General features: G+C 41.9%; 1 protein-coding gene across 3 annotated transcripts in view; it reads right to left on the bottom strand.

Annotated features, from left to right (window-relative positions):
* Nucleotides 1-3,371: 3,371 nt before the first annotated feature.
* rcan1b (regulator of calcineurin 1b) overlaps nucleotides 3,372-13,805 on the bottom strand; it is a 22,533-nt gene continuing 12,099 nt past the window's right edge. For 2 of the 3 annotated variants that reach the window (XM_046053639.1, XM_046053628.1), the window contains exons 3-5: nucleotides 7,189-7,362; nucleotides 6,591-6,750; nucleotides 3,372-5,999 (exon numbers count right to left, since the gene is read on the bottom strand). In XM_046053639.1, the coding sequence (XP_045909595.1) occupies nucleotides 5,815-5,999; nucleotides 6,591-6,750; nucleotides 7,189-7,362 (519 nt within the window). In that variant the 3' untranslated portion in view covers nucleotides 3,372-5,814. Of the gene's footprint in view, nucleotides 6,000-6,590; nucleotides 6,751-7,188; nucleotides 7,363-9,820; nucleotides 10,388-13,805 lie in introns of those variants that run through there. The other variant, XM_046053649.1, reaches the window with a different exon arrangement.

The following is a 13,805-nucleotide window of genomic DNA, read 5'->3' on the forward strand; positions in this document are numbered from 1 at the left end:
AAATGCTATTAAGCTCATATTTCTTTTACAACCCTACTTGGTTAAACTAGCATTTAAGTGTTTGGCCCCAGTGCCCTCAAGTGCCCCTGTCCTGTTTGTTAGTAGGTGAAAATGTGATAGTGACACTGGCAACGTGAAAATAGATACATAAACCTGTTGTTTATATAAAGTTCCATTTAACATACACCTGACTTTCCTGCACTGCCAAACTCAGAGTAAATAAGGCCACACAAGACCTCCACATTGTGCTTAGTTGGCAACCTGGACTTGGGAACCGGACACCAAGAGGCACGTGGCAGAATTCGCACTTGTCCATACTGGGGAATTTGAAGTTCACAGGAAGCATCTGTATTGCAGTTTTGGAGAAATGCGGTTTACAGTGCTGCAATTTGACCTCCATACACTAAACATAAAAGGATGGAAAATAATATAATGGAAAATAATCTCACAAATGAATGAAAGAATTAACCCTCATTAAGACTAATAGGGATTAATAGGAACTTCTGTTTCTTTCTAGTCAAGATGACGTCTTAATGAAGTCACTATAAACCACCGAAAGAAACTTAAACGGGTATTTCAAGGAAAGGATCTATCAGTGAGATATTGACATTCTGTTAATGCCTCAGACGTGAGCAAGATTTATATACATGTGCATATATTTATATATACAGTACAGGAGTGAAAGAGGTTGTGTGTCACATAGATCAGATCAGTTTTCTGAAACGTTAGATGGCACGAGGCCCGTGCTGCCTGTAAGTGGAGTTCCACCACATGTGAATCCACAGGAAGAGTGACAGCTGATGCGTTCAAGCTCCATGGGGTAAACGGCACACAAACTTTTCACCAAATAGTGGGCTACTGCTGTTAGTTTGTGTGTGCATTTGTGTCCAGTGGCGTTACTGTCTGAACTCTTAATATTATAATTATGTATTTAAACAGCTTATGGAAGAGGATGAGGGCCACATGTGAAAAATGTATTTGGGTTCTCCGTTTAAAGGCAAAACTCAAATAAATTTATCCCATGTGGCCCATAACCTCTTCCGTACATATTTTTTCTAACTTTGGCTTGTTTTGGCTACGCCCTAAACCATATTGTTTATTTTTTTCTAAATGGGACCATCATTTATTAAATGAACATCATGCTGTGTTGAAGAAGACTGGAAACTAATGATTGAGACCATAAACTCAGTAGGAAAATGTTTACTGAGCATGATTTAAGGCACTTCAGCATTGACTTCACTTTTCACACCCGGGGGTTGTGCTTGTCCATAACACTTCTGCCCCAACCTGGAGGGTGGCTGGTTTTAGGTGCATCTTTATATTCCTCTTTCTCAGAATATTTACAAACACGACGTTAAATACGGTGATGAAATGCTTGCGACCATAGCATCCAAAACACGCCTAATCTCATCCAAATTCTGAGTCACATTTTGTAAAACAATCACAATAACAGCAAAATAACTAGTCACAAGTAACTCAAGCCTGCACTAAAGTACAGTGGTTAGTTATCAGCAGTCTTTATCATTCATGTGGGGAAATTGTATCACTGTAATCAGATCTCTTGGCCTGATCGTTTATATACCTATGTCTCTATAGAAATAAATGCACACAGATGTCCACGACGGTGATGACAGAAAGGGCCTTTTTGTTAATGGTACTGTAGCTTATGTTCATACCATCATAAACACGTAGGAGCAGATTCAGAATAGTTTGAGTATCCTCGTGAATCAGTGCCTCTACACCTGTTCTGTTGGTTTTTTGGAGTCAGCTCGGGCACATCCTTTGGGTGTGCCCAGATCTCAGTTGTCAAGTGTGGAGTCCAGGGCACTGGGCCAGACAATGCGGCATAGCAAAAGCTAAATGCAGGATGAGTAGCCAAGACATACAGTAGATGTTGCAAGAACAGTTGCAAGAAGTTGATTTTAGTGGAAACAGCATGCTTTAATAAATTTAGAGACATTTTGGATAAAATTTGTAATTGTCTTTAAGCCAAAAACATTAGGTTTAGAGGGAAGATGTTAAGTGAGTGTTTGAACAAAGGGGCGTTTGGCCTTCCACCCGATTTCACAGCATCAGATCCATAAGAACACGTACAGCAGGAAGTTTAGTGTGTGGTTTGGTAATAAGGACCTTGAACTGCTCGGCCCTCAAGCTTTTTAAGGGATAAAGTAAAGAAGCTATTAATGGACTGCTGTAACCCAGGGAATCTAAAAGATGTCGACTGAAAGTGGACATTTCTTCTTGGACTAGAACACTCAATGAGCAGTATATTAACATTGGGGTTGCGTTGGCCAGACAGACGACCTTTATCTGGTGAAACTATGGATCTTTAGTGTGGGTTTGTTACTTTGGTTTTTAGGGATGTTTAAGTCACTTATTTGAGAAATAAAGTGGAATGATTTCATGAATCTCTGAATGTATAATTCACCTTGTTTTTTTTTACTTTGATGGAAATATAGTATGAAGTATATATTGTACATTCTGTGTTTTTAAAGTCTGACTAACACTCTGACGGGAACCCCTCTCTCCAGACAGCAGAGGGCGCTGCTGCTTGTTCAGTGCAGGGGGAGTCCGGAAAAAGAGCAGGATGTCTGAGCACAGCCTGCTTACAGCTCTGATACAACATGTTTTTTTAATGCTGTTCTGCAGCTTGAACTCAATTTAGGTAAGTCTCAATAAAACATTCCCCACTGAGTTGGATCCTGTATGTAAATGGGTGAAAATGAATGAATTGGTACTGTACAATAACAAAATAAAATGTATGGTATTTGGTAGTAGAAATGCTCTTGCTAACACCACTGTGCTCAACTTGTCATTAGATGGGACATCAGGGTCACCAAACATTAGATCATTTACTGTCTTGGTCTGACCAGACAGATCAAATTGTTTCTATGACGGGAAAGGGCATGTGTTCTGCATGTGTTCCACCTTCAGTCATGAATGTTCTTGTTCTGTCATACCTGGAATACTGCCCAATCATCTGGTCAAGCGCTGCAAAGAAACATTAAAAAAAAGATTGGTCAAATTTGGTCAAGCGGTGCAAAGAAACATTAATAAATAGATTGGTCAAATTTCGTGCCAATGTGTGTGAGATGCAAAAATTTATATAATATATATTTTATATTTAAATGTTCGTTCTTGATATTGGAAAAAATTATTTACGCAAAGTTCACTTACCAGATTTCTTTTTGAACTTTCAGCTGCATGTTGGGTCTTCATGATTATTGGACAAACTACATCTGCTGCTGAGGGAAAACATGCGGCTGAACATTTTATTTGTAAATGAATATATAAAAAGACACAAGGTGCACTTGTTTATCCAGAGATATTACATCAGATTCATCTGAATAAATCACATGAGACACATGAACTTAGATGGTAAAATCTTTATTTAATGGTAACTCAAAAATGTTAATGACTTTTTATCAGGATAAATGAACTCAAAATACCAGCAGTAGTAATAAAGTAGCTAAACTAACAGGCTTACACAACCTCCAATCCTCTAAAGTGGGACAGATGAGCCATCTGACTTGCCGGCAGTGCGTCATGTGCTTCACAGTGCTGCTTCCACAAGCTACTGTTCTCTCATCACCCTGAATGAAGGCAAGCTTTACAACTAAAACAGGAGCCTGTAGTAACCGACAGTAACTAGAAATAATGTAATAAATCACCTTTCTTGAATTCTACCGGATCTGTTAATACGTTTTAAGACGCTGTATCTACCAAAAAAATACTTGTTAGTACATGTTGTACCCCCACCCCCGAAAATACAGCTTCTTCAAGACAACAGAGAATGTGGGTCAGAGGAAAAGAAAAGAGGCATTTTAATACACAAGCAAAGTGTGTGGATGAAGATGTAGAGACCATCAGGGCTTTCTTTGTGATCAGACAGTTGGGCTCCAGGTTCCCTTTCACACGAAACTACGTGAGCTTTCCGACCGTTGTGTTTCTGCCATTTTTAAAACTCTGCTGACAGTTTCATCATTTGCTTAACTAGCAGGAAATATCAGAGCCTCTTCAAAAAAGTGCCAAACTCTACAAGTTATTAACGCATTACATTTTCTTTACATTACCAAAGACTTTGGGGCCCCTGTGTGTCTAGGGCCTCGCGGGAGAGTTGCTCGCTTTCCTGGTTGGGAATCCAGCCTTGTTTTTTTCCCCCCTTCATTTTATTCACTGAAGCAAAGAAACAGATTTCTGTCAAGGAAAACGTCAAACTGAATGTTTGAGTTTTTCCATTTTACCCTCACATTCTTGTTGAGGTGACTCAAGTGTCAAGTGTGTCAGATTTTGCTAGAATTTAGCTTGAAACTAATAAAAGCACCAGACAGAAAAGTCCAGAAAAGCTAGTTTAATCATCACCAGACACACACACCTGTTAGCACTGGGTTTCCTGAAGAAACCTTCAGAGGTGTGCTTTTAAATCTGCAACATTTGAGACTCTACAGTTTCACAAATCTTAAATTAAAAAGTAGGTGTGTAACAACAACATACTTATACGAGCAAACAGCCTGTGGGAATGCAACAAGACATGAATTACGGGCAATACACTAACCTCCTTAAAACATACAAGCACTCTTATCAAATGGGGACCCGCCAGAAGAGGCCAGCAAGCGCACCGGGCCCTGAGTCACAGGTTGAACAACAGCGCTGCAGGTTTAGTTTACCACAGTTTTCTTTTTAGCCCAAGAATGAACTAAAAAGAGGTCAGCCCTGTTTAGCTGATAGCATGGTTGGTGTAGGGCTGGGCTTGTTCTCCGTTCAAAAATAAAAAGCCTTGTAAAGCCACAGTCATTTAGCACTATTAAATGTCAAACAGCAACATCTCTTTGCTACAGTACAACCAAAACACAGACGGACAGGCAGAGTACCAAAACAATACAAGTCATTACAGGAACAACACTGTGGTTCCAAACTCCATTTTCATCCACTGTTTCAATGTAATCAGTACACGACCAAGGGGCTGGCCTGTGAAATGTGATTAAGGCGAGCTTTGACTTGACTACACGTCCACTACAAAACAGCTGTGACATCAAACAGCGGTGAAGACATGAGCTCTTCGGCAATGACCACGCAGCCGAAGGAGATGTGAAAAAAGCACAAGCCAGCGGCGAGTAAACTCTACAGCTGACCGACATACACACGTAGCACCCGAGCAAAACAAACAAACAAAAAAAAAATCAACAGTCGCCAAGTTATGTTTCAAATCAAATCATTCAAAAAGTCGTTTCCCTCTTCAGTCCTACATGCAGCTCTACATGAGGAAAACGCAAACATGACCTGTCAGAGTGATGCTGCATTCATGTCATGTGGGAAACATCCACATGACTTTGCACCTGACCAGCTTCATCTCAAAAGCACACAATCTTAGTCACGGTATGTTTCAGTTTTTCTTTTTTTTTTGTGCAAAATATCAAACCAAAAGTCTCCTCCTGCCATTGTCCTTAAGAACTATAGTTAAAACATTATACATTATTTCCTACGCTTCAAAGTTAATATTTTCCTTCCGTTCCATCTCCAAGCCTCAAATTCACAAACAGTGCATAGCATCTTATGGCTAAACTGAACAGTATTTTCCACTAGGAAGTTGATATCTCCTGTCTTTCCCACGGAACATGAATGCAGCATTCGACACTATGTTTTCTCTCTCTGTCTTATGAAATGCTCGCCTGCAGGGCGTCGCAGCACCCTCAGGCACCTTCCCAAAGTCCAAACCTCCTTCAAAACTCAGAGAGCGTGTTCAGCTCTTCAAAAATCACTTCAGGATGAAATGTTACAGCCGTCACACTGTGACCCCCCCCCTCTTTTCGTCTCTCACTGCTCGACTCCGGGCACGTAGTCGGGACGTCGCGTCTGGATGATTTTTGGCCGCGGGGTGCGGGGTTTGTCGTCTTGGTCGCTGTCGTCGAGGGCCGAGCTGTCGCCACGCTCGTCCTCGCAGACGTGGACGACCACGCTGGGGGTGGTGGGCGTGGCGGTGTGGAGCTCATACTTGTCCCCTGGGAATCAAACATCAAGTACAGTCACAACGCAGAACTTTCAGATGCTCAAAGTCCTACTTTTCTAAGAATTGTTTGACTCAGTTACATGACCATTTCTAGCAGTAGGTCTACCTCCAACTTTTAGGTCCCATCTACACTTAATAATGTTTGACCCTTTTGCTCAATACAGCATTGATAAAGCCAGGTATAAACAGTGCCATGTTACTTTGTTTGTCTTATAAATGTGCCAACACAATCCTGCATGTAGGGAAAGGCCAATCATAATATGTGTGTCATGTGATACTATGTTAGCTACATCTAGCAACCCCACACACACACACACACACACACACACACACACACACACACACAGAGGTAAAGGGATTAAGTCGTCGCTTGTGCTCACAATTCTCCTGTGATTAAAAAAACATGGGGATAAAGCTGAAATACATCATCCGTTAATCTTGGTCTATTGGAGAGTCTTGGCTGCAGCTTCGATTTGGGCTCTAACCATGATTCACAGGCTGTGCACTTTACGATACTCCATCAGACCTGCACAGAGACAGATGCGGTACTATCTCTTACAGTTCGAGGATGGTCGTAACATACCTGGTCCCAGCTTTGAGATGGCGCACAGCAGGTCGTAGTTCACGACTGGCATGGCGTCCGGAGACGGTTCCCAGCCGATTGGAGGGGAGGCGGGGGGCGAGATCAGGAACTGCTTCTCTGGCTTTGGGGGCTCTAGCCGAGGACTCCCTATGTGGACAGACTGCAGGCAAAAGGATAGATGTGAGTCTTGGTGATAGAGCAAAACGAGAAGGACCTTCCTCTCCTTTCTGCAAAATTACAGGTCCCCTGTCTCTCTTCACAGGCTCAACAACTGCTAGTTATCTAGAATTGGTAGCAGAGTTTGTTAAAAGAAGCTAGGCTGAAACGTGGTAGGGCCTCCACTGTATTAGGAAAAGGCATGTTCAATAATTGTAATAAAGGTTCATTTCATTTGATCTTGTGTGATTATGCATTTCATTTTTCTAATTAAGCACTGAGGTGAGACCTTGGAAATTTGTAAGGTGATGTGAGTAAACTGCAAAGACCCCTTACTGATTTATAGTTCTTTCTACCAAAACTAGCAAAGGCACGACGGAGATTAAAATGTCTGACTGGACTCTTTTCTCGATCAATGCAGCGAGTGGCAAAAAGACATTACCTGGGCAAAGTACAGTCTCATCTCTTTGCCGTTCAAGTCGGTCTTGTGGAGTCGGAGTCTCGCCTCAGCTGCAGCCAGAGCATCGCTGAAACTGATCCTGACCCGCCGGAAAGACTTGAAGTACTGGAACTGCACCTCCGGGTCGAAGGAACGGAACAAGGCCTCAAAACTGGCCTGGAAAGATAGAAGGAGAGAGGGGGTGAGAACAGCGGGAGGAGACTGAAATGATGAAATCAGGAAAATGAAACCAGCTTCAGCACCATCCTCTCAAGCTGTTCCCTTCAGCTCTTTTTTTCCCTTCTTATCTAAAAATACCAAACGCTGAGCCGGAGGCAGCCTTGAGTACCGTTATGAGACTTGAATAAAACCGATAAAAATAGCCAGCCCCTTCTCTTAGCTCAGCCTGCAGCTTGTGTGTGTGTGTGTGTGTGTCTTGCGTCAGAGAGGGAGAGCTATGGCCTCGATTGTAGATGACCAATTATTGTTACAGAAGCTAATTAAGAAAGAAAAATAGACTGGATGGTTGACCTTGGCTACCATTTCCAAGAGGACGTACACACAAACGGCGATGGCTGACAGAGGTCCATTAATATCGAGAGACAGACTCTGAAATTACGCATGCTACTTAAATTACACCCACACCTTTAAGCAGCAGCTAGTCAACCACACACATTATGTTTAATGAAACAGTTGCCCCTGTAGAAACCATCCATCTTCTTAATCTGAGGCTTGTTAGGTCTGTGAGTACAGACCGCATCAAACAGTGCAGGAGTAATGAGCATGTCTGCACAGCCCAGCCAAAGAAAGAGACTCCCCACCTCTGCTAACTGCTGGGTTCTCTTCACTTAGCTGTTATGACGCAAAAAGACTACGTTGCATCTCTAAGTAATTCAAACAATACCAGTCGGATTCGAACCCAGCCCGCTGCAGTAAGTTTTCAAGGAAGATCCACCTTAAAAAACCTGACCTGTTTCCTGTTTATTTCTCTGTAAATGCTAAATCGTGCCTAAAATCGCGTTTAACTCACGTTAGCGCAGAAATAGGAAATGGAGGGGAATCTGCTTGCCTAGCTCCATCAAGTGTCAAAATATGCTTTCTAACCACGGTCTTGTTTCACATTTTGTATTTCTTAAATTAGCGAGCTAAGCCAACAATGCACATCAGTCAGCTAAAGATGGACTCAGACGCAACACGAAGGTGGCGTGATTGCACATTAAAATCAATCCAAAGACATGAATGCATACAAACGGGTGCAAATAGAGGCGTAGACAGATCTGTGTGCATTTCTTCATTCCGTAAGAGAAGGCATGTAAAATTCACAAACATTTACTCCAACAGGCCTGAATGGTGAATAACTGTTTACAGGTCATTCCCTCTTCTTTGGTCATTTTTGGCCTCATATCTCAGAAATTTAGAATATTGTGGAAAAGTTATTTTTTACCCTGTAATTTAAATCAAAATGTGAATATTTCATTACACATAAAGTGAAATATTTCAGGGCTGTTTGAGTTTTAATCTTGATGGTTATTGCTTATTTGCATGGACATCAAAAATCCATATCTCAAAATATTACAATATTATAATGAAGAGTGTATAATATAGAAATGTCAAACTTATGAATGTTAATTTATGCACCCATTACTCGGTTGAGGCTCCTTTTGCATGAATTACTGCATCACTGCAGCGTGGCATGGAGACAATCAGCCTGTGGCACTGCCGAGGAGTTAAAGAAGCCCAGGTTGCTTCGATAGCGGCTTCAGCTCGTCTGTATTGTTGGTCTGGTGTCTCTTATGTTCCACTTGACATTACACCGTAGATTCTCTATGGGGTTCAGGTCAAGCACGCTGATTAAAAGTTTGTTACAAAAGGTTTTTCCAGTGATTTAATATTGCACTTCCATAAAACCCGGGGGCTCACAAGAGACAGATTTAAGGTGGAAAGGTTTCAGAGGCCTAGATATTCTGACTTTTAAGCTGGGCATACACTAAGATTTTAGAATTCATGTTGTTTAATTCCAGCTCACACTGTACGAGTATATGGTGTGCAATGTAAAGCCAAAGCTCATGATGTGCAAGCTCACACTGTACAGTCCAATGGTCAAGCCACAACTGTTCTGCCTTCTGACAAATCGTCAATAAAGATTAGTTTGAAAGCTCTGAGGCTAGCTACATTTTACTGTATAGATCTAAGGTCTTGCAGCCATAGCACTTTCAGATGCAGTTCACCACTTCGCGCAGGCTCTGCGAAAGAAAATGATCAGTGATCAGTCCAACGTGTCATAACATGCAGAGTGAAAGTGCCAACTGGTACTAATCATGCGGCACAGCCTTCAGGAGCCCTTCGACATACAGACTGGAGTAGCTGGGGATTGAACCACTGACTGTTACTGGACGACCTGCTCTACCGCTAAGCCCCTGGATCATACGGCTTTTCGTTAAGCCCTCCCCCTGCCCACATGTTTTCAACACTATGCCTCCAGTTTATGGTGCAGGTTTTCTGTTATAATAGTTGTGATCTATAATCTCACTATTTGTAGCAATCTTCAAAATAAGAAGTGTACAGATAGAACCAAAGTGCTGTGTTTCTTTAAATACATTTTAAAAAGGAACCTGGGATCAGACCGCTCTCTTACCTGTGCCTCTGGACGGTTGAACACTTGACTGGTCACAGAGGCGACCAGGCAGAAGCGGTTACACTTGGTGGTCTTGATGTGCATAATGGGCAATCCCGAGAGCCGAAACCTTTTCCACTTGATACCTGAAGTCGGGGCGCAACGGGATGCCGAAACAGTCTTCAACGGCGGTGAGGATGACGATGATGATGAAGAGGAAGGGGGAAATCGGGGAGATCGGAGGAGCGTTGCCTTCCCCAGGGTGACAGACGGGAAGGAAGTAATAGATGCTCCTTAACAGGAAACAGGTCAGGTTTTTTAAGGCGGATCTTCGACTGCCGCGGTAACGCACTAGTTCTTCTTCTTTAGTCCACGATGTCAGATACACTCTACGCTACATTCAAGTTTACTCAGTCGCATAGCCTCCTAACCCACATTCCAAGGTTATCTAGTCTGCATCTCCAGCCGCCAACATTTAAGGTTTGGCTTTTTCCCCCCCTTCTGCTGCTTCAGCAATCTCCTCCGTAAATCTTTTGCCTTTTCCTTCCTGCCTCAGTCGGTCTCAGCGAGCCAGCTCTGCAGCAGCCTGCATACTGAAGGAATTTTCCAGAGATTTGGGTGTGGAGAGCTGAAAGTCATTCAGCCTCTTCTAAGCTCACACTCTCTCTCTCTCTCTCTCTCTCTCTCTCCCCTACTGCTTCACAGCCGCTTAAATGAGCCTCTGCCAGCCGATGACGCATTACCCACAATCCCCCCTCCCCATCCTGGTCTCATTCATTCGTTCATTCACTGCAAGCCAATCGGCTGTGGAAGAGGGAGGGGCAGCCTTTCTTTATTTTTTTTTCTACCTATCCCTCTACTGACTGATACTAGCCAATGCTGACTAATCAGACAGAAACAAGGGCAGAGTGTGCAGAGAGAGTGAGAGATACTGGAAAATAATGACATAACCGCTGAGCAAACTGACGCATTAATCTGCTTTCTGTTGCATTTGAACTCAAACAAAAATCCTTTGCTGAAAGGAAAATATGTGACAATGAACCCTTCACCTCTTGATTCCACACACAGACTTAAAGACTATCACCTGACTCCTGAAGGCATGGAGCAAGACGTGGAAAACATGTCAGTCTTAATAAATATGGATGAAGCCGAGAGAGAGAGGGGCAGACAAAGGGAGACAGAGAGAGACAGCTGACAGACAAAGAAGGGAAGATAGGAGATAGGCAGGGATAGGAAAAAAAAAAAGAGTGGAAAGAGAAAGAGAGACATGACTGGTGAAGAATGCAGGATGGAAAGATGAAGGGATAAAAAGCAAGAGGTGGGAGAGACGCGGCGCTCATGGAAAGTATGCAGTTTGATAACATGCTTTTATGAGGTATAAATAGCAGAGAGCTTGAAGTGTGCACTGCCGGCCGTTGGAAAAACAAGACCAGACTGGGCAGCCAATTCACCAACATTTGCACCTGCGTGTGTGCAAGTCCTTAAACACTTCTTGGTTGGGAAGAAGCAGTCGACACAATTGAGACAAAGACAAACAGGCCCGTTTTGTTGCATTTAACCCTCTGCCAAGTGCTGCATTTAAAACGTAGAAGAGCTCAAATCCAGCTTTTATTTTCAGACGCCAATGAAGCAGCACATTAGTCTGCTTGTTGAACTGAACTAAAAGCTGTTATGCTTGTTTCGTGGACCAATATTAAGTATCAGCAGTGTTGGGGAGTAACTAGTTAGATGTAATAAAAATATAAATCCGTTACGGTTACTGAGAATAAATGTGTAATTAAAGGTCCGGTGTGTAATATTTCTGATGCTCTATTGACAAAAATGCAATATAAAAGATCCATAACTATGTTTTCAGTGGTGTATAAAGACCTTACATAATGAACCATTATGTTTTTATTACCTTAAAATGAGCCATTTATATCTACATAACCGCGGGAACCCCCTGCTGTGGAGGTCGCTGTATTTTGTTGTCATGTCTGACAGTGGTGTGAAATATGGATTAATTTCATGGCGCCTACTTATTCTACGTTAGCGAGACAATCAGCTGATCAGTAACGATAATTGGCAATAAAACCATAATGTTAGCTTAGAGCATGGAAGCATCAGCCAGCTAAACTTTTACTGACTGGTAGAAAAACATTTATTGTTAGTTGGATTGGTTTATTCTCCAGCGCTGTGCTTTGGCTTGTGGCGTTATGTTAGTTGGATTATTTTCATGTAGTTACTCTCTCTCTCTCTCTTTTTGGCTTTGTCTGTTACGTTCGTGAGAATCAGCTGATCGCTAATTGGCAATAAAGGGCAGCTTCCAGCATCGGAGCTCAGACCCGCCAGCTAAACTTTGACTGCGCAGGTAGAAAAAATATGTAGTTGGATTCATGTAGTTCTTCTCCAGTCTCTGTTATGGCTTTGTTACGTGGACAGAAATGTGCCGTTACCTTCCTGAGACAAACAGCTGATGAATATTATTGGTAATAAGACCAATAATATTACTGGGAAGTAATGGGAAGCTCGGATCAGCAGCTAAACTTCACATTTTACTGCCCTGGTGGAAAACATGTATTTGCTAATGGTGATACATAACAAGGCCGTGTACCTATCAAGTGACCAATAATAAATATTTTCCGAATTTGCATTGAAAAAACTTTATTGGATATTGCATCCGACTGTGCACACAGATATGTAGTCTGTGCTTTCACATGCTAAATGCCCATTAAACCGTTGCACCGTTTTACCACAATCTGAAATGATGGCTGTCAGTACTACTTTGTGTTTCTGTTGCATTTCAAAAACTTAAAGAATGACATTTTGGAAAAATTTGCATGCTTATCTAATTAAGCAAAGTGAGAGGAGCCTTGATCCTCACCAACCTTTGTAAACTTCACGTATTATGTGGTTTATAATGGACTGTGGTGCAGAAACAGTGAGGCATATATTGTCCTGCTATCTGTCAGTGGTCATACTGGATGCACTGGATGTGATAGTGTTTGAAAATTTCTTCATTTTCATTTTCTTCTATGTTAGTCCAGAATAGCCAACCCTTCCCAAGATGTAAAATACTGTATTACAGGAGTATGAGACATCATGGTGCACTTAATTTCTTCATGTGGCTTTTGTTTATTAATGAAAAACAATAATATTAAAAAAAAAAAAACATATGGTTTTACATAATTTATATAATTTCTTAATATATCTAAAAGAAGCTCAATTTCTTCTCTTTTATCTCATATCTTTGTCCTGTCTCAGGCACCGTAGCTATACTGTTCACTTGGATAGGGGAGGGCGGGTGCAATTTGCAACCCTCACCGCTAGATGTCACTAGAACTTACACACTGAATCTTTAAATTACAGTTATTTATGGAAATTTTAATGATTACATTTAAGTTACATTTGAATATTTTCTGTAAAAAGCTCGGCTATGTGTTGAATACTATTTATTTCATTGCTCTGCATGTTTTTCCTGTGCACAATGTCTTCCTTTGTCATTTCTAGCCACAGTCGTTTAGTTAAGTTTGATGCTGTTCTGATGCTTTTGATTGATTGTAGATTTAGTTCCGCTACCGGAAACACCGCTCATCCCGTGCGCTCTCCGCCTGGACCCCCGCCCGGCTAAACTATTCCCGGATTCTGCTCTGGACCTGCTCGGATCAGACTCTCTGCTATGGTTCCCCCTGCTCTTCACCTGCTCAATATAGGCCTACGATCCATTTAACCCCGCAATAAATATTTCTCCCTTTCTTAGTCCTGCACTCGGGTCTGCTAGCCGGGCTATAACAAAAGTTAAAAACAAAGATTTGGTAATAATCACTCAGTTAGCCTAGCTATGAGAATAAATAAACGGAGCTCTCTTTCTTCTCTGTCTCACACACAGACGGACAGACTTGCCGCCGCTATCTCACCCCCATCTGATCCTCCCTCACTCAGCAGACCTTAGTGGGCATTTAACTTTCTTCTGCTGTTTTGCTTCTATCCATTAAATACAAAAAAACCATGTTTAAACAATCACCAT

The sequence above is a fragment of the Micropterus dolomieu genome, linkage group LG01 (assembly GCF_021292245.1).
Source record: "Micropterus dolomieu isolate WLL.071019.BEF.003 ecotype Adirondacks linkage group LG01, ASM2129224v1, whole genome shotgun sequence".
Classification (NCBI taxonomy): Eukaryota; Metazoa; Chordata; class Actinopteri; order Centrarchiformes; family Centrarchidae; genus Micropterus; species Micropterus dolomieu.